The sequence below is a fragment of the Pseudophryne corroboree genome, chromosome 9 (genome assembly GCF_028390025.1).
Source record: "Pseudophryne corroboree isolate aPseCor3 chromosome 9, aPseCor3.hap2, whole genome shotgun sequence".
NCBI classification, from domain to species: domain Eukaryota; kingdom Metazoa; phylum Chordata; class Amphibia; order Anura; family Myobatrachidae; genus Pseudophryne; species Pseudophryne corroboree.
This window is the reverse complement of record NC_086452.1, coordinates 161,849,072-161,864,360: the sequence shown is the minus strand read 5'-3', so window position 1 is coordinate 161,864,360 and position 15,289 is coordinate 161,849,072. Positions and strand designations below refer to the sequence as shown.

Here is a 15,289-nt window from a genome sequence, read left to right as displayed (position 1 = left end):
TGGCGGGAAAGGGAACGCCATTAGTACCTTCTTAGGAATTACCAATTTTTTATCAGGGAAAGCCCACGCTTCTTCACACACTTCATTTAATTCATCTGATGGGGGAAAAACTACGGGTAGTTTTTTCTCCCCAAACATAATACCCTTTTTAGTGGTACCTGTATTTATATAAGAAATGTGTAACACCTCTTTCATTGCCTCAATCATGCAGTGAATGGCCTTAGTGGGCATCAGGTTAGACTCATCGTCGTCGACACTGGTGTCAGTATCAGTGTCGACATCTGGGTCTGAGGTAGCGGGCGTTTTAGAGCCCCTGATGACCTGTGAGACGCCTGGACAGGCACGAGCTGAGAAGTCGGCTGTCCCACATTTGGCATGTCGTCAAATTTCTTATGTAAGGAGTCTATACGTGCACTCATTTCTTTCCATAAGCTCAACCACTCAGGTGTCTGCCCCGCAGGGGGTGACATCCCTTCTAAAGGCATCTGCTCCGTCTCCACATCATTATCCTCATCAAACATGTCGACACAGCCGTACCGACACACCGCACACACACAGGGAATGCTTCAACAGAGGACAGGACCCACAAAAGCCCTTTGGGGGGACAGAGTGAGAGTATGCCAGCACACACCAGAGCGCTATATAATGCAGGGACTAACTGAGTTATGTCCCCTATAGCTGCTTTTTCTATATAATTGTATACTGCGCCTAAATTTAGTGCCCCCCCCTCTCTTTTTTACCCTTTTCTGTAGTGTAGACTGCAGGGGAGAGCCAGGGAGCTTCCTTCCAGCGGATCTGTGAAGGAGAAATGGCGCCAGTGTGCTGAGGGAGATAGCTCCGCCCCTTTTCCGCGGACTATTCTCCCGCTTTTTCCTATATTCTGGCAGGGGTATTTTCCACATATATAGCCTCTGGGGCTATATATTGTGGTATTTTTGCCAGCCAAGGTGTTATTATTGCTTCTCAGGGCGCCCCCCCCAGCGCCCTGCACCCTCAGTGACCGGAGTGTGAAGTGTGTGTGAGGCGCAATGGCACATAGCTGCAGTGCTGTGCGCTACCTTGGTGAAGACTGATGTCTTCTGCCGCCGATTTTCCGGACCTCTTCTTGCTTCTGGCTCTGTAAGGGGGACGGCGGCGCGGCTCCGGGACCGAACACCAAGGCTGGGCCTGCGGTCGATCCCTCTGGAGCTAATGGTGTCCAGTAGCCTAAGAAGCCCAAGCTGGCTGCAAGCAGGCAGGTTCGCTTCTTCTCCCCTTAGTCCCTCGCTGCAGTGAGCCTGTTGCCAGCACGTCTCACTGAAAATAAAAAAACTAATTTCTATCTTTCTTTCTAAAGGCTCAGGAGAGCCCCTAGTGTGCATCCAACCTCGGCCGGGCACAAAATCTAACTGAGGCTTGGAGGAGGGTCATAGTGGGAGGAGCCAGTGCACACCAGGTAGTCTAAGATCTTTCTAGAGTGCCCAGCCTCCTTCGGAGCCCGCTATTCCCCATGGTCCTTACGGAGTTCCCAGCATCCACTAGGACGTCAGAGAAAATAGGATTTTGATAACCTACCGGTAAATCATTTTCTTCTAGTCCATAGAGGATGCTGGGCGCCCGTCCCAGTGCATACTTTACCTGCAGTTTAGTAATTAGAGTTACACAAATTGTGTTATCTTGGTTTCAGCATGTTGCTGCAATTGGTTCATGCCTGTTGGTGTGTGTTATGTTGAATGCCATGTGTGCGGCATGGTTGAGGGTGTGAGTTGGTAGATATCTCACCACTAGTTAAGTAATTACTTTCTTCGAAATGTCAGTCTCCCTGGGTACAGTTCCTACAACTGAGGTCTGGAGTAGGGGCATAGAGGGAGGAGCCAGTTCACACCCAATGAAAAGTCTTTAGAGTGCCCATGTCTCCTGCGGATCCCGTCTATACCCCATGGTCTTGATGTCATCCCCAGCATCCTCTACGGACTAGGAGAAAAGGATTTACCGGTAGGTTATCAAAATCCTATTTTTTCACATCATTTTCATCTTTCAAATATTTCATATTTATAAATGAGGAAAATCTAGTTGTGGTGATAGTACACAATTAAATAAATTTGATGTCTGTTAGGATAATGCAAGGAACTGCAATTGTAAAATCAGAAGATGGTAGATGACTAGACATAAAGTGCATAAATATATTTTTCCACAATTAACTTTATAAGAAAGAATTTAATACGTACATCATCCAAGGCTTTTGATTGTATGTAATTAAAATAGGGAAATTCTTTAAAAATATTGCGAAATTGTTTAGCTTCAGTGTTAAGGAAACTGAGAAAATATTTAAAAAACACTTTTAAAAATCTACTGGATAAGTTTTTTTATAGTCAAAAAATAATAAAAGCAATGAAACAATGAACTATTCATAATGACTGTTATGGAACTCATCCCACCCCTCAAATAGTGCACCTTGTATTATGTCTCCCTTCCTGTAACTTCACCAAACATACCTATAGACTCATCCTCTACATTGCCTGTGCAGCACGATACCAACATGTATGTAACTGGAAACTTCCTGATCCCCCCTCAAAGCAAGAAGTAGAGAATCGGATCTGGTTCAGTAAAACCTCAGAAAACTGACATTTTGGCTAACCATACGTATTAAAAAAGGTCCGTTGCACAGCAAGCCCTACAGATTTCTATGGGGCTGTGACGTGCTGGTATGCAACAAGGTTCAGAAAGCATAACTGCCCGATAGACAATGCCATCTACATACGACATTGTCTATAGAAGCCTATGGGCTCCTTACCGCAAAAAGCCCTGGAGAGGGCCAATGGCTGTGCATGCGGAATAGAAATCCAGAGTCATAAACCTAGAAGTAGTCCCTTCATCGGGAGAGTTCTTATCGGAAGAGCTGCCCCTGCAGGTAAGTGTACCTGCAAACATGTGCACAGATGAAAGAAATACTAGTAAATAAATGTAAAAAAGGATACGAATTTCAGAGATAGACCTAAGGATCCCACATTCAGTTTCAGCTGATAATAAAAATAAATGCATGATTATTAATATTACTCAAGCACATCATGTAATATTTATATACATTAAGCACACATAGGGGTATATTTACTAAGCTCCCGATTTTGACCGAGATGCCGTTTTTTCTTCAAAGTGTCATCTCGGTAATTTACTAAGCAAAAATCACGGCAGTGATGAGGGCATTCGTAATATTTTGGAAGTCCTAGGAAAAAATCACGAATCAATACACCATCGGTCAAATACGCCTGCAATTTGGTAGAAATCGGTCATTTACTAAAAAGTGCAAATTACAAACACTGCCGACAATAGCCAAACACTGCCGTGCTGAAATACAATTCGTGAAAAAGTGCTAAAAAAAAAACAGACCTGCTTTTTTTTACCGTGATTGGATAGGCATGCATGGATCCATGAGATCCGTGCATGTTTTTCAGTGGGAAATGTTTGAATTTGTTAAAAAAAAATGCGTGGGGTCCCCCCTCCTAAGCCAAACCAGCCTCGGGCTCTTTGAGCCGGTCCTGGTTGCAAAAATATGGTAAAAAAATTGACAGGGGTTCCCCTATATTTAAACAACCAGCACAGGGCTCTGCGCCTGGTCCTGGTTCCAAAAATATTTGTGGCATCCTCCTGATCGGCTGTGTGCTCCTGTACTGTCTGACAGGCGGCACACGGCAGTGTTACAATGTAGCGCCTATGCGCTCCATTGTAACCAATGGTGGGAACTTTGTGGTCAGCGGTGTGGTTACTTTCGGACACCCGCTGACCACAAAGTTCCCACCATTGGTTATAATGGAGCGCATAGGCGCTACATTGTAACACTGCCGTGTGCCGCCTGTCACTCAGTACAGGAGCACACAGCCGATCAGGAGGATGCCACAACGTGGCGTTCCCTGATTGGCTGATGGAACCCACTTAGACATAAGTCAGAGGGGGTTCCTGGCATTCGGGGAAAGGGGTCCCATGTGAAAACATGGGGCCCCTTTCAGTTCGAGGTCGGGTGTCCGTTTTTTTATTTTGACAAGTACGTGGATTACAAATGGATTACAAGCAGAAGAGCCTTCTATCCTGGATTTTGTGAGTATAATTTTTTCAACAGGTACACCATGGATTCTACATGGAGAAGAGGACCGACCCTCGTGTGAACATAAGGTAACTATGTGTATATGGTGGTGTGGATGTATGTATTAAAGTTATACTTTCAAGGTGTGTGTCTTATGTCTTTATTGGGGTATTTTTTTAGTAGTAGTACTACAGGTACCAGCGGGCCCGGTTTTCCGCCGCATGCTGGTACTTGTGGTTCCCCAAGTACCAGCTTGCGGGGGAGGCTTGCTGGGACTTGTAGTACTGCTACTAAAAACAATATTCAACACTTTCAACAAAGGCTATCAGCCCCCCATCCGCAGCCCTTGGATGGGGGGGACAGCCTCGGGCTTCACCCCTGGCCCTTGGGTGGCTGGAGGGGGGGGACCCCTTGATTGAAGGGGTTCCCACTCCTCCAGGGTACCCCGGCCAGGGGTGACTAGTTGGGTATTTAATGCCACGGCCGCAGGGCGCTGTATAAAAGTGACCCCCGACTGTGGCATTATCTGTCCAGCTAGTGGAGCCCGGTGCTGGTTTCAAAAATACGGGGGACCCCTACGCTTTTTGTCCCCCGTATTTTTTGAACCAGGACCAGGCGCAGGGCCCGGTGCTGGTTGTTTAAATATGGGGGAACCCCTGTCAATTTTTTTCCCATATTTTTGCAACCAGGACCGGCTCAAAGAGCCCGAGGCTGGTTTGGCTTAGGAGGGGGGACCCCACACAATTTTTTTTTTAAGTTTAAACATTTTTTTTTTACAGGGTGCACAATGAAGCCCAGCACGGATCTCTCAGATCCGGCCGAGATTCATTGTATTAAAGTCGGCAGTGTTTTACAAGTCACTCACGTAAAACACTGCCAAAAAAAACGAATGACATCGACATCAGTAAAACGGAAAATGCAGAATACGACAGCTTAGTAAATTAGCCGTAATAAATTCAAAAAGTTACAAATTTACACTTGCGATGTCATTCGTGATTGAACTTTGACCTCAAACGGGAAAATACGAATCTTAGTAAATTTACCCCATAGTATCTTAACAACATGATAATACATTTACTGAAATGTTACTTACAGGTCTTAACAATGTGGCTGTGATAAGAAATGAACATGTAAATTGACAGAACGAAAACTAATCTACCATATTTCTCTTGCTAGGACATGATGCCCAATAACAGCCTATCTGATGTTGGTGTTAGCTACTGGGGTCAAGTTTGGTAAATCTCACAATTACCCATGTGATCGAAAACATTGGCTTCCCCATAGATATATTCTGGAGATGTGTGTAATTTTCTTATTTAGCCAAATGTGTTTATCTCTTGTGCATATAACACTGCATTATATTACTATTATTACTATTATTATTGTTGCTAATAATAATAATAATAATAATATTAATAATAATAATAATAATAATAATATTATTATTATTATTATTATTATTATGTTGTACAATAATAACAAAAAGAAAAATAAGGCGAAGCACATGGCACTGATTTAAATGATAGCATATGAAACTATGGGGTATATGCAATTCCGGACGAATTGCGCCTTTTTTTCGTCAGTTTAAAAATTCGACTGTACTCGACAGCCGCAGCCCTCCCGCCGGGACCATGAATTCACCATATGCAATACAAAACGCATTCGACACTCCCCTTGGCGAATAACGGACCAATCGGCGAGTAGTGGGCGTCCTGAATTCGACTTCCCGCCGTTTGCAGCCCTTTATTAGGGCTTGTTTGCTGCGTGCTCAGCAGCCATTTTGTGAACCTGCAGAGAGGTGTGAGGAGGTGCAGAGCTAGCAAATTGGTTGTTTGCTGTGGTATCGTTTGGACACCCAGCAGGCTTTAATCCAGGACAGACAGGAGGATACCTGTTACCCCGGAGGAGAGTCGTTTTTGGAGCTATTTCTACATTTTTAGGTAAGTACCACATGTGGGTCTGGTGTTGCATGTATGTGTTTGTGTAGTGGGGGTTGCCATGAGGTGTACATGGGGTGTTTGGGGTATGTCTTTGGGGTGTTTGGGGTATGTATATACAGGTTGAGTATCCCATATCCAAATATTCCGAAATACGGAATATTCCGAAATACGGACTTTTTTGCGTGAGAGTGAGATAGTGAAACCTTTGTTTTCTGATGGCTCAATGTACACAAACTTTGTTTAATACACACTGTTATTAAAAATATTGTATTAAATGACCTTCAGGCTGTGTGTATAAGGTGTATATGAAACATAAATGAATTGTGCAAATGTACACACACGTTGTTCAATGCACAAACTTACAAAAAATATTGGCTAAAATTACCTTCCGGCTGTGTGTATAAGGTGTATATGTAACATAAATGCATTCTGTGCTTAGATTTAGGTCCCATCACCATGTTATCTCATTATGGTATGCAATTATTCCAAAATACGGAAAAATCCGATATCCAAAATACCTCTGGTCCCAAGCATTTTGGATAAGGGATACTCAACCTGTATATGTGTGCAGGTATGTGTATAGCTCCTGCTTGTATTGCTGCATTTTTTTTTGTTGGAGTTTTGTGTTTTGGGGTAGTTTTTCACGTTTTTTTTTCTTCTTAAAATTACTTTTTGGGTCATGCTTTTGCATTGGTGTACCTCCAGCATGTGCAGGGATGTTTTTTGTCTTGTTTGGGGTGATTTTAGTGCGTGTCGGTATCAATGTGGTCGACATGTGATGTCGTTTGTTTGCCAAACATGTTTTTTTGCTCCTATTTTAGCACTGGTGTACCTCCAGAGTGTGCAGGGATGCTTTTTGGCTAGTTTGGGGTGACTTGGAGCAAGTTTGTGCCAGCCATGCGATCGACATGTCATGTCGTTTGTTTGCCAAACATGTTTTTTTGCTCCTATATTAGCACTGGTGTACCTCCGGAGTGTGCAGGGATGCTTTTTGGTTTGTTTGGGGTGACTTGGAGCAAGTTTGTGTCGGCCATGCGGTCGACATGTTATGTCGTTTGTTTGCCAAACATGTTTTATTGCTCCTATTTTAGCACTGGTGTACCTCAAGCATGTGCAGGGATGCTTTTTGGCTTGTTTGGGGTGACTTGGAGCAAGTTTGTCAGCCATGCGGTCGACATGTGATGTCGTTTGTTTGCCAAACATAATTTATTGCTCCTATTTTAGCACTGGTGTACCTCCAGCATGTGCAGGGATGCTTTTTGGCTTGTTTGGGGTGTCTTGGAGCAAGTTTGTGTCGGCCATGCGGTTGACATGTCATGTCGTTTGTTTGCCAAACATGTTTTATTGCTCCTATTTTAGCACTGGTGTACCTCAAGCATGTGCAGGGATGCTTTTTGGCTTGTTTGGGGTGACTTGGAGCAAGTTTGTGTCGGCCATGCGGTCGACATGTCATGTCGTTTGTTTGCCAAACATGTTTTATTGTTCCTATTTTAGCACTGGTGTACCTCCAGAGTGTGCAGGGATGCTTTTTGGCTAGTTTGGGGTGACTTGGAGCAAGTTTGTGTCAGCCATGCGGTCGACATGTCATGTCGTTTGTTTGCCAAACATGTTTTTTTCCTCCTATTTTAGGACTGGTGTACCTCCAGAATGTGCAGGGATGCTTTTTGGCTTGTTTGGGGTGACTGTGTCAGCCATTTTGTTTGTGTCAGCCATTTTGTGTTAGCATTGGTTGACCTCCAGTATGTGCAGGGATGCTTGTACGGGGGTTTTTGGCTTATTTGGCTTTTTTTTTTTCTATTCTTTTTTTTTTTTTTGTGTGTGTGTGTTTGGTCCTGCTTGAGAACTGGGGCCCCAGCAGCATGACGTGTGGTTGCATGTAATTTTGTAATGTGTGTTAAATTTGTAAACATATATTTTTTTTTCTTTTTACAACAGAGATGTCCAGGGACAAGCGGGCCCGATCCCCCCCTTCCCCCCACCCCTCAGAAGAACTTTCCCTGCATAGCAACGAGCCAGGAGGAGGATACGACCGACCAGGCATGCAGTGACCAGCCGCGGTCGTCAAGGGACCAAATGGAGAAGGCAAAGAAAAAGAAAAAGCCTAGACAGGTAAATACTGACAACACCTGCAGACACAATAGCATCCAACTTGACACACCCTAGTTTGCGCACTGCCATTAACACCTACAGGTATCTTTGCGCACTGCCAGGGATACTGACACTCACAGGTACATACCAATCTTAGTAAATGCATGGGTTTTTTTTTTAATCCCTAAAGGCAAGAAGCCAGCCAGAGGAGCAGTCGGAGGAGGAAGCCTCTGTTGAAGATGCAGGACCGAAGAAGCCGCGTGGACCCAGATACACTGAGGCGGAAAACTGTGCCCTAGTGGATGGCGTCGACAGGTCCTACGACGTTCTGTATGGACCAAGGGCACAGACCACAGCAGCTAAGACCAAGCGAAACATCTGGGATGCCATCACGAGACAAGTCACTGCAGTATCTGGAAACCGCCGGAGCACCAGAAACTGCATGAAGCGGTACAGTGATTGCCGCAGACAGACCAAGAAGATGGGGATTCAGCGCCGACATGAGACAGCTACGGGAGGTGGTGTGGCTCTCAATCTGAAGTGGCTACCCTGGGAGAACGTTATCAAAAGGCGCATGAACCCTGCCATGGTCGAAGGAGTTCGCGGAGGTGTGGACTCTAGCCGTCCTGCTGGCTTTCCCGAGGAGGAAGAACCGCCCAGAAGACGGCGGGAGACAAGCAGTCCAAAAGGAGGCCTGATGGTAAGAATACATTCAGATGAGCTGCACTAAAAAAAATTATTTTTGTATTTGCTAATGTGTTTTTTTTTTTCACAGACACGCCTGCCCAGAGGACATCACCTGCACGCAGGACATCGCCAGCGCGCAGACCATCACCTGCGCAGCAGGCATCGGCAGCAGCGCGCGGACCTTCACCTGCGCAGCAAGCATCGGGAGCGCGCAGATCATCACCTGCGCGCCACACATCGTCATCGCGCAGTAAGTCACCTGCGCGCCAGACGACGTCAGCGTGCAGACCATCACCTGCGCGCCAGACATCAGCGCACAGAACGTCACCTGTGCGCCAGACACCGTCGGCGACCACACCACCAGATGGGCGCCAAACTACAGCTCCTGCGCGCAGGCCATCACCAGATCGTCATCTCTCCAGGAGATCTGGGACTGTGACCGAAGAGCCTCAACAAGACACTACCCTTGTGGACCCATCACCCGAACTGTTTGAGTCTACAGGGCTAACGGACGAGACTTTTCTTGGGTTTGAAGACATCCGTGCAGACGTATCCAGCCAGACCCTTGAAAAGTCTCCAGAATGGAGGACAAGTGAAGCTCCTGGAGCAGCGGCACCACCGGATGGAGAAGGTTTGTATTTATTTTTGTGGGGGGGGAGATGGGAGGGGTACCATTTTTGTATAGTTTATTAACTTACATTTTTTTGTTCTTTTGCAAGCAGTGGTGCCACGGACCAGCAGAGGACTTGCGTCGGGGATTGGTCCCTACTACAGGCCGGATCTCATACAGGATTTGTCAGAGGATGACGAGGTGGAAGTGCAGCAGCCTGCTGTTTCTACATCCCTGTGTGAGTAAATATCGAATTGTGAGCCTTCAAACAAATGTATGATAAATGTGTATAATAATTTCTAATTTTCTTTTCTGCTGCAAAAATGCAATAGGTGGCAGACGTACAGGAAGGGCAGGATCCCTCAAATGTTCAGAGGGTACACACCCTGGCAGTAGAGATGAATGTCAGCCAGGATAGTTTTCGGGTTGTCGTTGGAAGCAGACTGGACGCCATTGAGAGGACAATGGATAAGATGGCAAACGGTCTGCTTGAAATGCAGAAGGCTCATGCCGACAGCACGGCCGAAATTCAAAAGACCAGACGAGAAGATCACAGGGAGACTATGGACATCCTTCAAGTTCTGGCCACATCCATCAACCGGCTGGTGGAGAACACATCATGCCTGGCACACAGCTCTAACAACATGTCGGAGAGCCAACGACATTCGGCAGCCAGGCAACAGATCATCGCAACCACACTGCAGATGATGTACGATAAGCTCCCAGAGCCAGCTCATCAACACGCTGGTGATCCACCACTTCCGCCATCACAAGCCACATGGACGCCTCCTTCCCTTCCTCCACCACAATCCTGGTAAAGACAGTCACAGCTGTACCAAGGATATACAGGGATGTACCCCACCCACCAGATGCCTCCACCACCAACACCGGCCGCAACATCTACACCCGCACGGGCACCAAGGCTAAGTCAACCTACTACCCAGCCGCCCAGGACATCGACGCCCCATCAGGAGGAAGACGAGGATCCGGACAGACATCCACCATAAGCACGGTCGTATTGTTTTATTTACTGTTATGTTTTTCATGTATCCCTTTCTCCCCCTCCCATTAGTTTTTTTTTTCTCTTACTATTGTTTTATATGTGTTGGGCTCCCCCACCCGTGACCGGGTACTACCAAGGAGCTTTATGTCTAGGCATACATGCGCGGGCATGTATGCGGGCGCGTGTGGTAACGGATGAAAGCTCCTTGTGGCTACATGTATGATGGGCCAAAGAGCTATTCTGATACCACTTTTTTACCCAAAAAATCCTTTTTGTATTGGTGTACAATAGGCTTTCACTGTTGTGTAAATTTACTATTCACTAGTGTTTGTTTTTGGCTTATTCATAGGATTGGGTGGAAAATTGAAGTGGACGGCATAGTTCGTGTTGTGCGTACCAAGGTGAGTAGAGCTATGTTTCAATGTATATTATCAAGAAACTTTGGTCCGCCTGCCTTTGTGGAACCACACAGCCCAGCAATGGGTCATGCTGGGCTGTGTGGTTCCACAAGTGCAGGCGTGTCAAAGTGCTGACCACTGACACCACTATTCCACTTTGGACCGCCTGCCTTTGTGGAACCACACAGCCCAGCAATGGGTCATGCTGGGCTGTGTGGTTCCACAAGTGCAGGCGTGTCAAAGTGCTGACCACTGACACCACTCTGCCACTTTGGACCGCCTGCCTTTGTGGAACCACACAGCCCAGCAACGGGTCATGCTGGGCTGTGTGGTTCCACAAGTGCAGGCGTGTCAAAGTGCTGACCACTGACGCCACTATTCCACTTTGGACCGCCTGCCTTTGTGGAACCACACAGCCCAGCAATGGGTCATGCTGGGCTGTGTGGTTCCACAAGTGCAGGCGTGTCAAAGTGCTGACCACTGACGCCACTATTCCACTTTGGACCGCCTGCCTTGTGGAACCACACAGCCCAGCAATGGGTCATGCTGGGCTGTGTGGTTCCACAAGTGCAGGCGTGTCAAAGTGCTGACCACTGACACCACTATTCCACTTTGGACCGCCTGCCTTTGTGGAACCACACAGCCCAGCAATGGGTCATGCTGGGCTGTGTGGTTCCACAAGTGCAGGCGTGTCAAAGTGCTGACCACTGACACCACTCTGCCACTTTGGACCGCCTGCCTTTGTGGAACCACACAGCCCAGCAATGGGTCATGCTGGGCTGTGTGGTTCCACAAGTGCAGGTGTGTCAAAGTGCTGACCACTGACACCACTATTCCACTTTGGACCGCCTGCCTTTGTGGAACCACACAGCCCAGCAATGGGTCATGCTGGGCTGTGTGGTTCCACAAATGTTCTTGGGAAAGGAATGAACATGACATTAGTGTCTTTACTTAATATGCTTTTATTTTCCCCCACAGATATCTACACAAGAAAAGAATGTAAAGAAGAATAAACTATTTTTTTGTTTTATTACATTTCATTTTTTATTTCAAAAATAAAATTCAATTTTTCTTCAATAAATTTTTAAAATGAGAAGTTTTCTGTGGTTTTTATTTAAATTATTAGTAAATACAATGTTAAATATGAGATGCAGTGGAATTGTGTTAGGTCGCCCATGGTACAGCAGGGGAACTGTTGTGTCCCACTTCATCCATGAGGATTCAAGCCACTTGGGAAGGATAGTCCGCAAGACCTGTGGAAAAGAATAGTATGAGGTTCCAGCTATTGGTAATAGTGTCCCCCTGGTATGGAAAAGACAAGGTACAAGCAACACGACACAAGCAGGTTACAGCGGCCCCAAATGCAACCCTCCGGCACTTGCGTAACTACACATCCAAACATTCCCTGACAAGCATTGGTGTATCAGGGCATGATTGGATGTGCATTTTTGCAAATGCCGGAGGGCTGCACTTTGGACATGCAGGGGTGACTTGGACAGGAGGGAGTTTTGGGCAATACATCTCACCTGAGGGGGGTTGTCTGCTACATGGCGGAGGGTCAGGTCCACATCACAAGTAGGTCGCCAATGGAACATCAGGGGAAATGTCGTGTCTTTTCACATCCGCGCCACTTGGGAAGGATACTCCGCAAGACCTGTGGCAGAGAATAGTATGAGGTTCCAGCTATTGGTAATAGTGTCCCCCTGGTATGGAAAAGACAAGGTACAAGCAACACGACACAAGCAGGTTACAGCGGCCCCAAATGTAACCCTCCGGCACTTGCGTAACTACACATCCAAACATTCCCTGACAAGCATTGGTGTATCAGGGCATGATTGGATGTGCATTTTTGCAAATGCCGGAGGGCTGCACTTTGGACATGCAGGGGTGACTTGGACAGGAGGGAGTTTTGGGAAATACATCTCATCTGAGGGGGGTTGTCTGCTACATGGCGGAGTGTCAGGTCCACATCACAAGTAGGTCGCCCATGGAACATCAGGGGAAATGTTGTGTCTCTTCACATCCGCGCCACTTGGGTAGGATACTCCGCAAGACCTGTGGAAGAGAATAGTATGAGGTTCCAGCTATTGGTAGTGTCACCCTTCTATGGAAAAGGTACAAGCAACACGACACAAGCAGGTTACAGCGGCCCCAAATGCAACCCTCCGGCACTTGCGTAACTACACATCCAAACATTCCCTGACACACAGTGTAAGCATTGGTGTATCAGAGCATGATTGGATGTGCAGTTTTGCAAATGCCGGAGGGCTGCACTTTGGACACGCCGGGGTGACTTTGGACAAGAGGGAGTTTTGGGCAATACATCTCACCTGAGCGGGGTTGTCTGCAACATGGCGGAGGTTCAGGTCCACATCACAAGTAGGTCGCCCATGGAACATCAGGGGAAATGTCGTGTCTCTTCACATCCACGCCACTTGGGAAGGATACTCCGCAAGACCTGTGGAAGAGAATAGTTTGAGGTTTCAGCTATTGGTAATAGTGTCCCCCTGGTATGGAAAAGACAAGGTACAAGCAACACGACACAAGCAGGTTAAAGCGGCCCCAAATGCAACCCTCCGGCACTTGCGTAACTACACATCCAAACATTCCCTGACAAGCATTGGTGTATCAGGGCATGATTGGATGTGCATTTTTGCAAATGCCGGAGGGCTGCACTTTGGACATGCAGAGGTGACTTGGACAGGAGGGAGTTTTGGGCAATACATCTCACCTGAGGGGGGTTGTCTGCTACATGGCGGAGAGTCAGGTCCACATCACAAGTAGGTCGCCCATGGTACATCAGGAGAAATGTCGTGTCTCTTCACATCCACGCCACGTGGGAAGGATACTCTGCAAGACCTGTGGAAGAGAATAGTATGAGGTTCCAGCTATTGGTAATAGTGTCCCCCTGGTATGGAAAAGACAAGGTACAAGCAACACGACACAAGCAGGTTACAGCGGCCCCAAATGCAACCCTCCGGCACTTGCGTAACTACACATCCAAACATTCCCTGACAAGCATTGGTGTATCAGGGCATGATTGGATGTGCATTTTTGCAAATGCCGGAGGGCTGCACTTTGGACATGCAGGGGTGACTTGGACAGGAGGGAGTTTTGGGCAATACATCTCACCTGAGGGGGGTTGTCTGCTACATGGCGGAGGTTCAGGTCCACATCACAAGTAGGTTGCCCATGGTAGAGTTGGATAAACGGGTCCAATATTTGCGGCAACCCAACAACAGGAAAAAACAGGGGGTTACAGGTCGTCAACAGGACGAAACTTTGAAAACAGGCCTGGGAAGGTGCGTCAACAGGACGTAAAACTCTGAAATACATAAATAAAGATGTTTTTTTAGAATATTACAATCTCAGTTTACACGATAATACAAATGTTACAAGTATACTCACAGGCAGTGGAAAAAAAGCTTTGGATCAATGTCCGTCGGGAATCATCTCCTTCGTCCATACCCACCGGTAGAGCAGAAGAACGGTTCCCGCGTCGGAAAGCACTACGACGAAGAGTCACCGGCAAACGGTTTGCGACACATATGTTGTGTAAAATACAACATGCATTTACCATGCCGCAAACCTTTCCCGGTAAATACAAAAGAGCACCGCCGGAAGTGTCTAAACATCGAAACTGGCTTTTAAGGACACCGAAGACACGTTCAATTATTTGCCTCAATGCTTTGTGTGTCTCTTGGTAATGTTTTTCTGCTCTACCAACAGGATTAGACAATGGGGTAAAGAGCCACGATTTGTTGGGATAACCCGCATCGCCTATAGAAAAGAAAAAAAATGGTGGGTAATTAAAAAAAAAATAATAATAATAATAATAATAAAAAAATAAAAACAATTAAAATAAATACCTAACAGCCAGCCACCCGGCATGTTTCCTGTTTCGAACTTCTCAAACAGCGATGACTGATTTAGGATGAAGGAGTCGTGAGACGATCCAGGAAATCCCACAAAAATATTCAAAAATTTCATGTTGACATCACAGACCGCCTGTACATTCATGGAATGGAAATGTTTTCGTTTCCGAAAACATTCTTCCGAATTCCGTGGCGGTCTGATCTGCACGTGGGTACAGTCAATCGCGCCCAGAACATTGGGAAATTTGTATTTGGTAAAAAAGCCTAATTTGATCTCACGACATTCGCTGTCCGTCTCTGGAAATGTGATGAACTGGATCGTCAATTTGCGGAAAGCCCTAATGACCTGGGTTATACAGCGCGACAGTGTCGACTGTGAAAAACCACATGTTTGAGACAGTGTAGGCTGGAATGTGCCGGACGCCAAAAAATGTAACGTAGCAAGCAGTTTCTGGAAACCGCTGACTGCGCGATTGGTCCGTGCCCGAGGTTCCAGGTCGGCCTCCAACAGAGCGTACAGCGAATATATGTCGCGAGTCGATAAGCGATAATTTTGAATCACCTCGAACTCGCTGAGATCCTCCAGTTCACGCCTAGTGTGATACTGGCGTGGACGTGGAAATGAAACCCG

At 46.5% G+C, this 15,289-nt stretch overlaps 1 protein-coding gene across 9 annotated transcripts in view; it reads right to left on the bottom strand.

Annotated features, from left to right (window-relative positions):
* Nucleotides 1-15,289, bottom strand: part of HFM1 (helicase for meiosis 1) — a 984,377-nt gene that overhangs the window by 570,884 nt on the left and 398,204 nt on the right. For 8 of the 9 annotated variants that reach the window (XM_063939911.1, XM_063939912.1, XM_063939910.1 and 5 more), the window contains 2 exons: nucleotides 2,958-2,999; nucleotides 2,208-2,278 (listed from right to left, as the gene is read on the bottom strand). The exons of the other annotated variant lie outside the window; for it this stretch is intronic. In XM_063939911.1, the coding sequence (XP_063795981.1) occupies nucleotides 2,208-2,278; nucleotides 2,958-2,999 (113 nt within the window). The remainder of the gene's footprint in view (nucleotides 1-2,207; nucleotides 2,279-2,957; nucleotides 3,000-15,289) is intronic. 9 annotated transcript variants of the gene reach the window in all.